This window comes from Strigops habroptila, chromosome 1 (assembly GCF_004027225.2).
Source record: "Strigops habroptila isolate Jane chromosome 1, bStrHab1.2.pri, whole genome shotgun sequence".
In the NCBI taxonomy this organism is placed as follows: domain Eukaryota; kingdom Metazoa; phylum Chordata; class Aves; order Psittaciformes; family Psittacidae; genus Strigops; species Strigops habroptila.
The window spans coordinates 37,705,036-37,721,641 of NC_044277.2; the positions used below are offsets into that span (position 1 = coordinate 37,705,036).

General features: G+C 42.4%; 1 protein-coding gene across 1 annotated transcript in view; it reads right to left on the bottom strand.

Annotated features, from left to right (window-relative positions):
• Positions 1–15,375, bottom strand: part of RAB2A (RAB2A, member RAS oncogene family) — a 49,896-nt gene extending 34,521 nt beyond the window's left edge. The window contains exons 1-4 of the mRNA XM_030511350.1: positions 15,196–15,375; positions 14,990–15,108; positions 4,651–4,722; positions 519–586 (exon numbers count right to left, since the gene is read on the bottom strand). Of these exons, the coding sequence (XP_030367210.1) occupies positions 519–586; positions 4,651–4,722; positions 14,990–15,035 (186 nt within the window). The 5' untranslated portion in view covers positions 15,036–15,108; positions 15,196–15,375. The remainder of the gene's footprint in view (positions 1–518; positions 587–4,650; positions 4,723–14,989; positions 15,109–15,195) is intronic.
• Positions 15,376–16,606: the final 1,231 nt, after the last annotated feature.

A 16,606-nucleotide genomic window follows, 5' to 3' on the forward strand; every position in this document is an offset into this window, starting at 1 on the left:
TACTACCCTTCATGTTTATAATGAACTTGAGTTCTTAAGTATTCTATGAAGAGTGGAGTGAGCCATGTATTTTCTTCTACATTGGAAACACAAACATTTCCTCTAGAGAATTCTTGATTAAAGCTACTAGACACACCACAATTTCCCAACAGGATGTTGTATTAACCAAACCTTGCATGAATGCAGAGAAAGATTATTTAGAGAAATATAAGTTCTTAGTAACACAGAATATTTTCACAAAAACATGATGCAGCATGAATTCTAGTCTTACAAACCCGACAAAGTGTTACTTGAGGAAGTAAAGCTACAGTGCAAACAGCAGGAATTTGCACTATTTCAAGGATACATCACACCAAAAAAAGGAAAGTTAAGAAAATTTTAACTTCACAGAAACCAAAGAAAGCTGCAAGACAAAGTACATAGTCTCACATGGGTGCTGATGATAGAAAGCTCAACTAGAACAAAGGGAAAGCTATTAGAGCCATATGTTTAAGTAAGTTCTATGATTTATTACTTACCGTGTCCCATATCTGAAGCTTTATCTGTTTTCCATCAATAGTTATCATTCGAGCCCCAAATTCTACACCTGAATAGATTTGACAAAAAGATTACATTATTAGCATATATCAGAAAGAAGAATGTCAAGTACTATGAAAGTGAGAACATAAGTTTAACTCACCTCAGCGTTGTATTTGTAGGAAATAATCTCTTTCACAATCTCCTTTAGTTAATTTTCCAGCTACTTGAAAGAGCTGGAAAGTTTCCCAGAAGAGGAAAACTGTTACTTTACAAGTGCTTTGCAAATGCATTAATCAGAGCAAGTGTCAAGGAGGTATTTCCTACAAAGTTTTCCAAACCATTTACTAGCTCTAGATCTCAGGGAGAAAAACATGTCCATTTGAATACAAACAGGAAATTGAAGAGTCACAGTTATTTTAGCACTCCACCAATGACAGATTGCTGAAGCCTGTTTAGGAGAAATTAAACCTACAATTCTTTATAAATATTCTATTGAGCATACAAATGTCACTTTAACAAGATAAAATTTATTACCATATTAATACAAACTCATCTGCCTTTATGCAAAAAGTGCTTCCAAAATTTTAGCTGGTTAAAGAACAAATTTAGTAACTGAGGAAGAAAATTAATGTTTCAAATAAACAAAAGGAATTTATTCAGTGGGGGGAAAAAAAAAAAAAAAAAATCAGCCTTTCATACCATCTTGTAAAGCAATTCCAAGATCATTAACAGTAAATTAAGCATAAATTGAGGCTATTACTACAGTAGTTAAAATCTGACAAATGCCTACAGCTAGTGGACGTTTTTAAAGGCTAGCAAGTTTCCATTAATCTATGCTTCATAAATCTATTATTTCAGGGGAAAAAAATAAAGATCTGGTAGCTTAAGTTTTGTATAAAATTGGTCACTGCCTAGATTTGGACTGAAGTCTCCAGTGCGGAGAGGAGAAGGCTCTGGTGAGACCGTACAGCAGCCTTCCAGTGCCTAAAGGGGGCCTACAAGAAAGCTGAATTTTTTTACAATAGCCGTGCAGTGACAGGACAAGGGGGAAAGGCTTTAAACTGAAAGAGGGTAGACTTAGATTAGGTATTAGGAAGAAATTCTTCACTGCGAGGGTGGTGAGGCACTGGCACAGGTTGTCCAGAAAAGTTGTGGATGTCCCATTACTGGCAGTGTTTAGGGTCAGGCATGGGGCTTGGAGCAACCTGGTCTAAGTGGAAGATGACCTTTAAGGTCCCGTCCAACCCAAACCATTCTATGATTCTATTCTATTAAGCAGCCCATATTTGAAGTAGTCCAAACATCTCTTCAAAAGCTTGTTTAGAATATTGAGGGGTGAGGGGGGTGAGTGTGAGGGGAGTGGCAGCGCTGCTTTCTGCAGAAGACTTTTGGGGAAGGAGGCATGGAGGAACCACTCTCCTCCCCACAGGATACTGGAGCCAAATAGAAGCTGCGGGCCAAAGAACATTTAGCTCTCTTTAGCATTCAAATAACTTAAGCTAACAGTATAGAAGCAAATTGAAAGAATGGAGGGGCACAAAGGAGGAAGCACGTGAATGACAATGTTCTCTCTGAAGTTAATTGCAAAACCAGGGTAAGGTCCTTGGACTACTACAAGTGTCAAAACTGCAGGTACTATTTGATCTCAAAATGCAGATAAAGAGTTGCTGATTTAAATCTAGCAATCATCCTAAATGTTTAGTTTCTACACACTACCCCACAGAAAAATTTAGAAGGGTGTTTATCCTGTTCCATCAAAATACCTGCTGAGAGATAATTCTGAATTTGAAATACCACAGACAGTCTGATGGTAAGTTTGTTCTCCTCAGGAACAGAAGCTGTTCAGGTTTACAGCAAGGGAATGTCCCAAGGGCAATGGGCAAACCAAACGGAATGTGCAGAACGTGTACAGTGGGTTTAGTCACCTGTATCTACCTACAACATGTTTTGTTGTTGTTTGGGTTTCTGTGCTGTGCTTGGTTTTGTTGTTGCTGGGTTTGGTTTGTTTGGTGGTGGATTTTTTTTATTTCCTCCTTTCCTCCCCAGCTGCATCATGCAGCTTCTCCTGCCCTCCTTCGTTTTTTAATAACAGATACTTCAGTTCCCAAATGAAAAATAAACTGAGGCAGTTGTCACATTGTAAGTTCTTTTAGAGTACACTACTACAATTATGCAATGAGCTACATTCTGAATGTAGCTCAAAGTCAAAAAAATACCTGCTTCAATGTATTTTACCCCCCCCCAATCTTGTCTTCATTAGAGGTGACATTTCTCTCCAAATTTCTTAAGTCTTAGAGATAACATTTTAGGCTGTTTATACTAAAATTTGGGGCTGCATTTTGCACAACTCTAGATGAAATATCTTTCTTCTACATGCCCAATTTCAGTTTCCCTACTCTCCCGGGTTGCTCAAAGCACGAATAGAATCTACACTCCCACAGGCTAAAAATCACTGTATTATATTAAAAAAAAAAGTTAGGCTATGTAACACAAGCCTTTTTATTCACTCTACAGGTTCTCAGGAGTTTTAACATCATCAGCTGGAAGTGCATTAGATAATCAACCCATCCCATCTCGCCCTGCACAGGGAATTAATATGACTTTGAACTAATTTCTTTATTTATCTCTTTCTAAATCTCATTGGTAACTAGGAGAGCCATGCTCCTAGCCAGCGCGCACACACACATGCCCTACCAGTTAGGTGAAAGGAAGTTGCTTCCAGCCTATGCCCCTTCTTCCCCTTTCCAAGCAGTTCCCCTTGCTCCATTCCTACATCCCTCATTATGTTGCTATCTAGGTTCACCTCCTCATCCCACTAGCTTCAGTTTCTGCTCTCAGATTTCAGCTAGCTATATGCCAGGCGAAGAACTGGCACTACAACCACCCTGCTGAGGTGAAGCTGTTTCCCACAGCCTATCAGTCTGCTAATGTGACAGGGCTGCCAAAGGCCTAAGTGATATATAAGGTGTCATACATTTGGCAGGCCTAAAGAATAAAAGATGACAATAACTCATGCCTTCCTGAAGAACTCAGGCTCTTTATTCAGCCAGCCTATTTGCTGCCAAGACCTCAGAAATATTTGAAAACTGATGTTAGCCTAAGAATTTGAATTATATTAGACAGCCACACACAAGGTGTGGGAGGACTGTCAAGAGAGAAAGGGAAGCCATAACCAAACCTCCTTATACATTCTGTTACATGAAGAATATTTGTTTATATTTCAAGCATCTATTTCAGTACTCCCAAACACAGGAAGTCTACATATTCCAGGGCACAAACTAAAAATAAAGACTAGGGATACATTTTGTGCAAGGTTTATCATGATTAGAGCTGATAGGTTCCTTGAAATAACATCAAGAAGAAATTCAGAGGTTCTGCAACCTTAACAGAGACTACCATCTGTTATGCTAAACAGTGAATCTGATATGAAAGACTAAGCTTGCCTACAAAAGAATGTATTCCCACACTATTCCTCTTATTTTTTGTGGAAGGTTAAATAAAAGTTTGTATCATTTACCATAGTCAGATCAGAGGCAACGCGTTCTGTCAACATGTATTCACTTCCCCTAGTGACAATATCAAATTACACCCAACACAAATAGTCCACATCCAATTGAAGACTCAGGAAGGAAAACCAAACAATGAATACCTTCACACTTCAATCCTTCTCTATCCTAAAGTCAGTCTTCCCAAACAGTAAATTTGTTTATTCACCTGTAAGGTTAACTTTGCTTTAGTTCATCTGTAACTTGTTTCCAAGGTTCTGTGGCTAGGCTAATATTTTGTTCCCTAGTGAAAAATCTGCCATTTCCATCACTATCAATGCATTCTGCATCAAAGCAGAATTCAGCATTGGCCAATGCTGCTTCCATGCCCAGTTTTCAGCTTTTCCGAAAAGACAGTTGAGACACTATGGATAAATAGTTTCTTAAATTGTTTCAGATTTTTCTTATTGGGAAGGTTCAAAGACCTCCCCTTGGCTTTATTAGCTAAAAAACATCCATCAGCTAAAGATTCACTACCTTAATACAGCACAAATTCTACATTACTGCAGCACAACAGACCCATAAAAGCATGCTGAGGTGCTCTAGTACTTAACCATTAGAATTGTGGGGGACAAAAGAGACCTACCAATAGTGAGATCGTGGACTGGTTGAAACCGCTTGTCTGTAAACTGTAACAATAAACATGATTTCCCAACACCTAAAAAAGAAAAAAAAAAGGAAAGAAGCTTTATGCAAATTAAAAAAAAGAATCTGTCAAGAACCAATAGAAATTAAGTGAATGGTATATACTGTTTAAAATTCATTACTAGAACTTGAGATACTAGATTTCACCTACTTTGAAATGTAGGCAACATTTTCGTAACACAACAGCCTTTGAAGTTCCAGAAACATCAAAGTCAAAGCAGTTATTTTCACACACTGAACAAAAAATTATTCTTTTGAGAAAGTAGTTCTGCCTTTAAAATTAAGTGGAAAAAAAAGTTTTGTAACAGACCTCAAAAGCATTCGTATCCTCCCTCCACAGTAACTACAGGTCTTGCTACTCCCCTCAACCCTACATCTGCTTCCCTTTCAGTGCTTTCAGCTTTCTTCCATGCTAACTAGATCCTCAATAGCACCTCACTCCCACCTATCTCCTAATTTATCAGCAGTACATATATGGCTGCTTACAACCACTATGTGCTGCTGCCCACTGACTCTCGGTACACCAAGAACTAGTCCAAGCAGAACTGGCAACAGCTGCGTTCACATTACAGCCAGATAGACAACACAAACATTGCCATCAGTTACCCTGATTTCCAGTGCAAATGGCTTAACTACTTCACATTACATGGACACTGGTCAGCGAATAGGCAATTTATTCTGCATGTGAAAGCACAGAAAAGTAAGTTAATGCACTGGACAGAAGTACTCAAACTACCTAGCTTTGTAAATATAATACTTTTTATGGTCAATTTTTCCTTGTTCTTTTACTTGGAGGTATCACTCTTCCTGTTCTGCTCAGTCAAATGTAATATTTCCAGCTTTTTAAAACTTAAGGGTCATACATTTGTTTACATACATTTAAACTCTGAACTATTATCACATAATATACAATACTGTAGCATCCACATTCCTGCTGTACTTGGCTTTATGTGTCCAGCAATATAAGGCTATTTTAGCCACATACTAGAGGTCAGCAATAGCTAATCAGAAGTGATCTATCTGGTAATAAAAGACAGCAAACAAAGGGACAAGGCAAAGACCCATACTGCAAGACACAAGATAGGCATACCAGAGGTTTGCATATAGTGACACTGATCTTTCTACTTGTAAACTCAGAAAAGTTTTTTAGTATGCTTTCATAAGGAAAGAAAGCCTACACAATCTTGAGCACTGCCCACCTGTCATTTTGGTCTTAAAAAGTTAAGACCAGTAGCTCTTTTCAATCAAATCTAACAGAAATAGGAGACTGGCATTTAGCTTTGTCACAAAACGAGTTGCAACAAATTGATGATATTCTGAGATCAATATCCAAAGCAATGCAGCAATTCCAGTAGCCGAAGACAGTTGTTGGTGCTGCTATCCCTAGTCTCCTCCCTACAGCATACTCATGCCCACTTCTCCATATGGCCTAGATGAGATCTTAAGCAGTTTCAGTTGTCTGCTGGGTTTACACACTACTCTGACAAGAAGAGACAAAGCAAACAGAAATGGCTTAATGTGGGGTCAGACAAGCATGAGAGTTAGTTCAAATGAGGGAAGAGAAATGCAGCAGCCAGCAGATCAACAGCTTAGAGTGGCATGGAATGGCAGCCCCAGGCAAAGCGTGCAGCATTGGCCTTAACAGATCTCTTCTCTGGAGCTCTCTGGCTTATGATAGCAAGCTGTCAGAACACAAGCAGCTTGGAAGCACGTACAGATTATGTCCAACGAAATTAGTGGACATAAGAGAAGCGAATGAGGAATGGGGGAGAGCACTGGAGGTAAGAAGCTGGAAGGAGGATGGGCAGAGTACTGGAGTTGTAGTGACGGAGAACACAGAAGTCTAAGAAATCTAAAGTATTAATACTTTAACTCACAGAAGACTGTATATATATATATACACAGATAACTTTTATATCACTAATGAAATAGGGCTGCCCCATAGCAGAGCATCAGAGCACCATCACCATCCTACCTACAAAAACAACCTACGAATCACACCAGAAACAGAATGGAGAATAGCTTTTGCCATTAACCTTACAAAGCGATTTCAGCATCATTTGATAAACCAGAACCTCAAACTTATCCAATATTCCTGCAAAAATCTTATAAAGATAGGAAAAATATTTAAAAATGTAATCAACATGACACTTGACCAGGTGTCCCAGCACCACTTCTCAAGTGGCAATCTGGTATTTCTTCTTCCTGTAAGGCTGGTAACCAGCCTGTTGGTTCAAGAGAACATACAAACACTAGCGTCAGCACAGCAAAGATGACGGACAAGCACAGCCCCTTTGATGCAAGTCTCAATCTGGCACAAGATGACTGCACCTCTCGTTACTTCTATGTAGCAGGCCTTTTACGAACAGACTGCAGACTGATGGGTTCACACACAGAAGCAGAAGAAACAACCAGTTTCTGTTTAATGCCATTCCCGCTACTTTAGAACCTTCCAGCAAAAAATGTCTGTAAGTCTCTAAGTTTTATACTGTTGTTGACTGAAAAAAAGAAGTTCAAAAAGTTCAAATGAAGCTGTAAGTGCCTGGTAAATTTAGGTTATAAATATTTTATTGCCTACATTGAATAGCAATATTTTATTTTAATTTTAGAGTTTTAAGACATTGCAAGTTCATAACAGGAAAGTTCTTACGAGAACAGCTCGTGGCCCATTCACTTCCAGAGCTGAGCAGACTGTGCAATCATAGACACAGCCAGGAACCTGTATCAGTAACAGGAGCTGTATATGAACTCCTGAGCAGTTTACCACTTTGTGACATGAACAGATGCTGCAAAGATCAATTAACAGCTGCATGGCAGATGGTTTAAAGTAACTACACTGGTTAACTCCATGAGAAAAGTGGCTGTTTACCAGGTATCTCATTCACTTAGCACTCTAAATCTTATACCTGAAATGAGGCACTCTGGAAAAAATAGCTGAGTATGTCTTATGATAGTTAACTGTAGAACACAGAAGGAACAGATTCAGTTATTTATTAACTCATTCTCCATTTTACTGCCACAATTATTTTAATATAGCTTCAGATAAACCACCCTAAGAGAAAAAAAAAAATAAAAATCTTCGTACCTTAAAACAAGAAATTATCAGAGCTTGGATACACCTCACCAACAACCACAATAAACAAAAGCTCTTGCTTAGGAACAAATTCTGTGCTCAGAGAGGAACAGTGTGCTTCTTTGCAAGTGCCTGCTCTAGGATCCCTTTATCACTTCTTAGTACCCAAACAGTGATGGGAAATGGAACTTGTGCTACAGTATTCCCACCATCCAGCTCCGAATTCCAAATCAGCAGCCTGAGTTGGCTCTCTAAATTCTTCTGCCTCCCTTAACAGCTTCCTCTTTGGGTGCCACTCTGCAGTCAACTTCCCCAGGCAAAGCTTGCCAGAGCTTTGCTACTGTCCACCTTGGCCGGGCCATGCCTCAACGCCTCCCTTCCTTACATAAACACTAGTGTTCATTTCACTGCTCAGCAAACCAGAAGAGCACAGTGATAAAGCTAACCTCTCCCTTCTCACTCATAAGGTTATGCAATGAGCTAAACCAAGAAACAGATCCAGCATAAAACTACAGTCACCAGAAACACTAGCATGTGCATGAGACTAGGGCTACAAAATATATAAGAAAGAGAAGGGTTGTTCTTTTCAGTAGCAGGCTGTACTCATGGCCACTAAAAAAGCAGCTCTGGAACCACAGCACAGGTGATGACACAACTGAGCCATTAAATGGCTTTTTAACAAGCAAGCTGACTTGCTTCCTTACCCCTTTCTAGGTCCTGTGACTCCCTGTGAACAGAGCGAGGGAAGTTCAGTTGTCAGCTGTGAAGTCAGAGATGCACTACTGTCAACATGAAGAAAACCTCCAGGCTTTTCTTACCACTACATAAAACTCAGTGTTCCTTCCACTGATGTTTGTCTTAGGAGGTTGACCTGCTTCAGAAAAAAAAACCCAACAAAAAAACAAAACACAGGGAAAGTGGGCTCAGATAATTTCCTTACTTGTTCATATAAGCACCACTATAGACCAAGAAAGATGACAGAGGAAAAATACTGCAGCAGTAGTCATCCCAACCTGGGTATCAAAACTGAATCTTGAAGACAAATCTCTAGCTAATCTGCTGCTGCCTCCAATGGGTAGACTCACTCCTTCCCACATAGTTTTACCTCTTTACTCAAAATGGCTCTTACACTTTTCTGACCATACCTACTCTTTGGTTTTGTTTGAAAAATCATCTTTGTGAGCTGAACTGACTCTCTAAAGGATCAGACAAGCACTGATGCTGACAGCTAAGAAGCTGAGACAAAGAGTGGTAACCAGATCCACCCATTTTGGCTGTGGATAAATGCTGGATTAACTCAGCCATCTCAGACAACTGTATTTTTCCGATTGCTGCTTCACAATCAGCTCACCACCCAGAGATGAAGCCCTACTTCGACTCCCATGAAACCAAAGCCCCAACTGAGCTGAAACAAACTTCCTGCTTGTCTTACCTCCCATTAGAAAACATACAAAAAGAAATCTTTAAATAGGCTAAGGACGGTCTCAAACAATAGACAAGTCTCAAGTAACACAGAGTTTTTAAACCAACTCAGATTTAAACCAGGCAATTAAATAGTACAAATGTCAAAAGACATATACCTCTAACCTGGCTTATAAAATACTTTTAGTTCTTTCTAGTAGTTTGCACTAGTAGTCTGCACAGCTTCCAGATGTTTCATATGCCCTTTTCTTATCACAGGCTGCAGCTTCTTCCTTTCCAACCACAGCAAAGTGCAGTGTTATCCTTTCAGAGGCCTAAGCATAATGAGATATTAACCTAAAGCAAATATTTTTCTTAATCTCTTTTTAGCCAGTTATCTGTTAGCCAAAACTGTCCTCGAATGGGAAAATGTTATTTGAATTAACAGGAAGGACAAACTACAAAATTCTGAACTGCCAGTTATAGAGCAAAGGGACTCTGTGTATCAGTGTAAGCACAGAACAGAAGGGAGTAACTTTGAAAATCCTTCATGGTGGCTATGCAAGTTTGAGAAAAGTAATGTCCTAAAAATAACTTTTTAACTCCTTTAAAGATGATTCAGCTTCAATACTTAAAATAAACATTGATGTAAATTATTTACAACAGGGTATCTGAAGCTAATGATGTAAGTTTTCCTTTCTAACATAAAAATTAGTGCAGACCTGAAAACTAAAAGGAGCTGTTCAGCTTCATCACATTTCATTTAGAATGGCACTACTCAACTACTAACTGCAGGTCTTAAAAATAAATAAATAAAAATCCTTTCCAAACAAAATTAAACTATATGAGTCTGTAGAACACTTCTTTGTGTCCTGGATGATCACAAAAGACTTAAAAATCTGTCAGCCATTCATAATAAAATGTCTTTAGTCAAGGTTGGTTGTTTTTAGTCATGGTGGTGTTGATTTGGTGTTTTTTTTTCTTTATTAAGGGTGCATGTGTCTTTTTTTAGATTAAAGGTTAGCATTAGTACGAGGGCAACAGTAACAGGCTCATGAAACCATTTGTACGGGCATCTACTCGCAGTTTGTTAATTCTAGCTAATTTCTTCAAAGAGGCTAAGAAGATGTACTTTCACGATACCTAGCATCTGCACTTTTAGGGATTAAAGTATCATGAAAAGGGTCTCAAAGCAAGACATAAGTAGCACAAAGCAGTACTCTGTTTTCAGTATGAACAAGTTCTCAAGCTGTCATGGGGTGTTACCACCAGCTCTAGTGGGATGAAAATCTGTTTAGCCAAGAAGTATGGTGACATACAGAAAATAAGGGCAAGAGGCTCTGGTCATGCACAGTGCTGGCTAATAACAGCTGCTGTTCAAGAAAAAAGTACAATGACACTAGAAACATTTCACAAGGACCACCAAAACTAAAGCATATTCAATTGCTTTATTTCAACATTTGAGAATCTCTTAGACAAGTGAAATGGTTGACTAGACAGCTGTCATGGTTTACTTTCCTCTAGAGAATGAGGAGAATTAGATCACCAACCAATTATATTCTCTTTCATCATCTTCCCCCAGTGAGAATAACTTTGAGATATTGCTGGTTTATAACTAGCAACTATCTGCTGAAATCAAAAGGCAAGTGAAAGTTCATTACACAAGAGGCTCTGAGGGTTGCTGAACTAATCTGTTTAAGAAAAGTTAAAGACAGACCTGTCCATGGAAGATGCACCAACACTAATCACAAAGAGACATTTAGATGGGAAAAACCTGACAAGTTATGTCTGTGGCAAGAAATCTGACCATTGCAAAACTGGTATTTAGGTATGCTGAAGTTCAGCAGCATTTTCTGGTGGAATCTAATAAGCGCACTCTAACATAAGAAAATCCTGTTCAATGTATAATAAATATTCTAGAAAAAATATTCCAGCTCTAGCCTTCATAGAAATCTCACGTATCATTCCAGTTACTTCCATGTGACACTCCTGGTAACAAAAACACTTAAGCAGAAGACTTCACCATCAAACAGAAAAACTGTTCAGGAAAAAAAGCGACAGCCCTTCATTCACCAACTGCAAAAACAGCCAACACTCCCGTGCTAAGAGTGTTCACTCTAGCTCAGATCCAAGTCCATTTTGACTTCGACTGGTGGGCAAAAGCAAACGTGTAGGCAAGAGTGGACAAACACACCAACTCCTACCGGCAACCAAAAGAGACACTATCAGCCACCAAGGCAGAGGTCTCAGCCCTAAGCAGAATCATAGATCATAGAATCAACTAGGTTGGAAAAGACCGTTAAGATCATCAAGTCCAACTGTTACCTCATGACTGCCAAGTCCACCACTAAACCCTTTCACTAAGGGCCTCATCTACACAGTTTGTGAACACTTTCAGGGACAGTGATTCCACCACAACCCTAGGAAGTCTGTTCCAATGTCTAACTACCCTTTTGGTGAAGAAATTTTTCCTAATATCCAATCTAAACCTCCCCTGGCACAGCATGAGGCCGTAAACTCTTGTCCTATTGCTTGTCACTCGGGAGAAGAGACCAGCCACCTCCTTGCTCCATCCTCTTTCAGGTAGTTGTAGAGAATCATAAGGTCCCCCTGAGCCTTCTCTTCTCCAGACTAAACAACCCCAGGTCCCTCAGCCGTTTCTTGTAAGAGTCGTGCTCCAGGCCCTTCGCCAACTTTGTTGCCCTTCTCTGGCCCCACTCCAGCACTTCAATGCCTCTCTTGTAGCGAGAGGCCAAGAACTGAACAGTATTCAAGCTGCGGCCCCGCAAGTGCTGAGTACAGGGGGGCAATAACTTCCCTGGCCCTGCTGGCCAAACTATTTCTGACACAGGCCAGGATGTTGTTGCCCTTCTTGGCTGCCTGGGCACAAGATGGCTCATGTTCAGCACCTGTCAATCAGCACCCCAGGTCCTTTTCCATCAGACAGCAATGCACCACATATGCTTCTAAATGCATCTGCAAACCCCCCTAATGTTTTGGCAATATCTAGATCAAAAAGATTTTTTCCTGGTTAACTCTCACAGCAGTCAGCATTCCACACTACTGGTATTTTATTCTTAAAGAGGCCAACTCCATGAAATTCCACAGGTACTCCCACTGATACAATGTTAAATTCCTGCAGATTTATGGCAATGTTGTTTGAGTACCCAAAAGACGGCTATGCCATTTCAGGTCTCTCCCACAACAGAACACTAACTAGATCTTAAAACAGTTCTGACTACATAGAAAAAGCTTTTTTTTTTAAATATAAAAATGTAACAACCAGAATAGAATTAATCCCATGTTCATAAAGCAACTGTGCCTGAAGTACCAGCCAAAGAAAAAGTCACTGAATGTCAACGAGTAATGAAGCAAGCGTCGCAAGGGGACAAGAGTTGTTGGGCAAAAGGCAGTCTTGCGCAGTCAGTTTCTGTGGCTGTCATTTTAAGGGACTGAGATCATACTGAAATTCCTGTGTTTAAGCAGATGAAGGCATGTGGAATCACAATTCAGAGAAGACACATGCAGGTGTCTTGTATAACTGCAGGGGTTTTTCATTGGTTTGTTCATGGTTCACATAACCCACTTTGTTTTGTAGTGCTGAAAAGGAAGATGAGCTAAATGTTAACATCTGTCCTCCGCTGATGCTGTCTTACTTTTCTCCCACAGTTTGTTTACAACTAATTGCTGAGTCACCAGGCAGCTGATCCATTTCCAAAGACTTTAAATCAAGTCCCAGAGATAAATGTCTTGAACACTATTGAAATTACAAAGCAACTACATGCAACACCACTGGTAGATCTTCAACGGTTGGAATCCTGTGGCAGACCAACAGTGGAATTGAGTATGACAGTCCTTACCCACTCAATTTCCATCATCAGAGCTGTGAGTTCAACTGTCTTTGTCTGAGGAACAGTAGTAATACCTGAACTATCATAGTCATTCTGGCAACGAACAAATCTGCACAACATAAATTGGCTCTCCAGTACAGTTAGTGTATTATAATTCTTAAAAGGTTGATAGGAGATGTTAATAAAAGCAAAACCAACTTCCCTGCTATTGGCACGTTTAATTCACTTCAAGAATCATTATTATAGTAGTTTTAATTAGCTTCCTGTAGCAACTCTGAATAAAAGCTACATGAATTAAAACAAACAGACTTGCGAGCTGTTGTCTCTCTGTGTTTCTTTTATCTATCTCACTCCTCCCATGTTTGGATCTTAAGCAACTTCAGAAGTGACACGCTTCCATTCTGTATTTCACATTTCAGGCAACTGAAATGCAAAAGTGCAGCACAGACCATTACACTGAGGATATTTCACTGTAAAAATTTAATCAGTATACGATCAATGTACCAAAGCAATTGTTTGCTGCCATCTCTACCACTTTAATGATTACAGTTTTTAGAGACTCACCAGAATTGGCCACCTGTTCTGAAACACTATCATTCTGAATTCTGCACTACCACTTTGAATCACCCTGCGCAGACAAGCCTCTTCCTACTTCCCCTGAATCTCCTGTCCTTTGTTTTAACGAACTGTCACTCACCTTAATATCATCTACAGCCTAATGCTTCTAATACAGTCATACCTATGATGTATTTCTTAAGATTCATTTGTACTGCAACTGCTGCTACTGCACTAGCCTAGAAAAGCTTCCAGACTTTAAATGTAGGTTTGAAAGAAGGTAAAATCACATAGTAGTTGCATTCATATATTTAACAACCTCACATGTAATGCAACTGTAATGTATAATCATACTCCAGAAACAGATAATTTCTTTCATAGGTATGAAGTACAATTATGCAGGTATGCTTAGAATAGCATGTAAAGTGACAGGTGTGTCATCAAACTTATTAAAGAAGGCATTTATTCAGGTATGAGGAAAAGAACAAGAAAGATGCACAATATGGGGGCACAATAATTAACTATGTTAGCTGCCTTGTCCTGACAACAGTTTGATGGAAGTATGCTACCTATAGCCATGGTATGCTAAGGAAGGATAGAATATATTGGCAAAAGGGCTTCAAAGAGCAATTCGTATCAGCGTTTGGTTATGCCTGCAGCATTCATACGCATTATTATTTGTTACACAGCAGCCAATGTCGAACAGAATGCAGCAAGGTTTTAAAAAGTGGCAAGCAAATGGGTGGGGTAGGGGAGAGACCCCAGAAGCAACTTGAAGCATCTGGGAATGCAGTGGTCGAAAAAAAAAAAACCGAAAAAACCTCAAACCCTGTAAATTAGAAGGAGAGAGCCAAGGCTTTTGATTTTCCTTTGACAGGATGTTTTGACACAGCTTGGCACAGCACCTCCAGCCAGGGCTGGAAAGGGATCCCTGTGGCCTGAGCTGAGGGTACCTCACAGCAGTGCTTTTGGCCTCACCACGAAACTGCGGATAGCGTGTGGCACCTCTCCGGCCCCACCGCTGCGGGGATGCGAACACGGGGCACTACCCAGGTTCACGCCTGGCAGTGACAGCGCCTCCTTCCTCCCGGCTCCCCCTCCCCGATGCGGCAGCCAGGGCCGTGACACAGCCCGGCCTGCCCCGCGGCCCGCAAGCCAGGCCCGGAGGCGCCTGTCAGGCTCCCCGGCCTGCCGCGGGGCCCAAGGCCGGCGGGCGCGGAGCTGCCGGGAGGCAGGCCGAGGCCCCGGGCGGGGCCCAGCGCAGAGGCGGGGAGCGGGGGAGCCGCCTCTTCTCGCAGAGCCACCACGTCGACGACGCCAGCACTGCGGAAATGGGAGCGGGGAGCCGGGCCCTGTTCTCCTCCGCCCCGCTCCGCCCGCCCCCCGCCCCCGCCGCTTACCTGTGTCTCCGATGATGATATACTTGAAGAGATACGCGTAGGCCATGGCCGCCCGGCTCCCCGGCTCTCGCTCGCTCCTTCGGGACGCTCTCCCCGAGGCCCCGCTGTCAGGGCTGGCGCTGCGGAGAGGTGGAAACGGTTAACGGCCACCGGGCGGCGGCCCACTCCCGCCGGCACCGCTCGCTTCCTCGCTCCCTTCCTCCTACCTCCGCCCGCGGCGGCCTCGCTGGGTGTCTGCTGCCCTCCCGCCGCTGCCCGAGGGGCCGGGGAAGGCGGACGCGGCGGCGGGAAGAGCGGAAGGCGAGAACAATAACAGGCGCTGAGCGGCCCCGGACCCCGCCGGCAACGTCACGCACCCACCGCCTCGCTCCGCCCTGCCCCGACCCGGAAGTGCTGCGGTAGCCGCTGCCCGGCGCAGGGGCGGGGGTACGCCGCTCGCCCCGCCCGCGGGGCTGAGGGAGGTGGCGGCCGCCGGGACCCCGGGGGCTCGGGGGGCTCGGTGGGGAGTTGCGTGGCCTGATCCCCGCTCTTGGCCGGTCTGACGGGGCTTGGGGCTGCTGCTTTTCCCCCGCCTTGACAGGAGGGATAAGTGACAGGGCCCTCTGTCGCGGGAGGCCGGGTCTCGTCGGAGCGGGCTGTGGTGGCGGCGGGAGCGGTGGCCTCTGCCCCGCGGTGATCCCCCAGGGAGAAAGTTGCCTTGAGGGAGAGGCTGGGGAAAGGAGAATGGAGGCAATGGGGCCTTTGTTAGGCGGTGCTGAGCTCCGGGTTTGCGCCAGGGTCGGGTGTGCTGGGGTATGAGGATGTGGTAAAACCCCAGCGCTGCTGGTTGAAGTGTTTGTGCTGGTTCTGGCTAAGAGGATCCAGGGAGAAATAGCTTGATCCGAGGCTGCAAAGCCAGCTCTGAGTTAGAGAAGCCTCTAAGCATAAGCACTAGTGAGCAATGTTGTACAAGTTTATCTTCAGCACTTCTCAAACTTGAGTTCTGTCGTGGAAAGGGTTTTTTCCTTCATGTTTCTGTCATTTCTTGTTGAACCATAAGCAATGAGCCAGGAAGGTAGCCTAACTTCACAGCTGCTGTTCAGAACTTCCTACTTGAGAGTTCACATGGGGCTAGTGAGTTGGAAGAAACTTCAAGGTCTTCCTTAGTCTAGACTACTTCATGAAGTGTCTCGTGTACCCGAACCTTTGGCCCTGGAGCAGGCAAAGGCAGCTTGGCTCATGGGTCGGTCACACCAACGCTATGTCAGATGTCTGGCAGGGGTAGACGTGGTAGGACACTCCAGTCGGGTGCTGAGGCTGAAGATGCTTTGGGGTGCCCTTCTACTCAGCTGTTTGTTGACTCCAAATTGGTGGGACTTTTGAAGGGCTATTCACATTTTCTTCAGATGAACTCACAAGTCTACCATCCTGGCTGTACCAGTCTGGTAGCTTTTAACTTTATAAAGGTTTTTACTTGTGGTGCATCAGGTCAAGAAGTTGGACAGCACTGACTGACACCACTTCTGACAGGCGTGCGTCCAACTTACCCATAAAAGCCTTCAATAAAACTGTTTGTGCCAAATCCTGTTTTCATATTTCATGACCTGAAACCCAAAATTAAGCTTTCATTTTTTATCC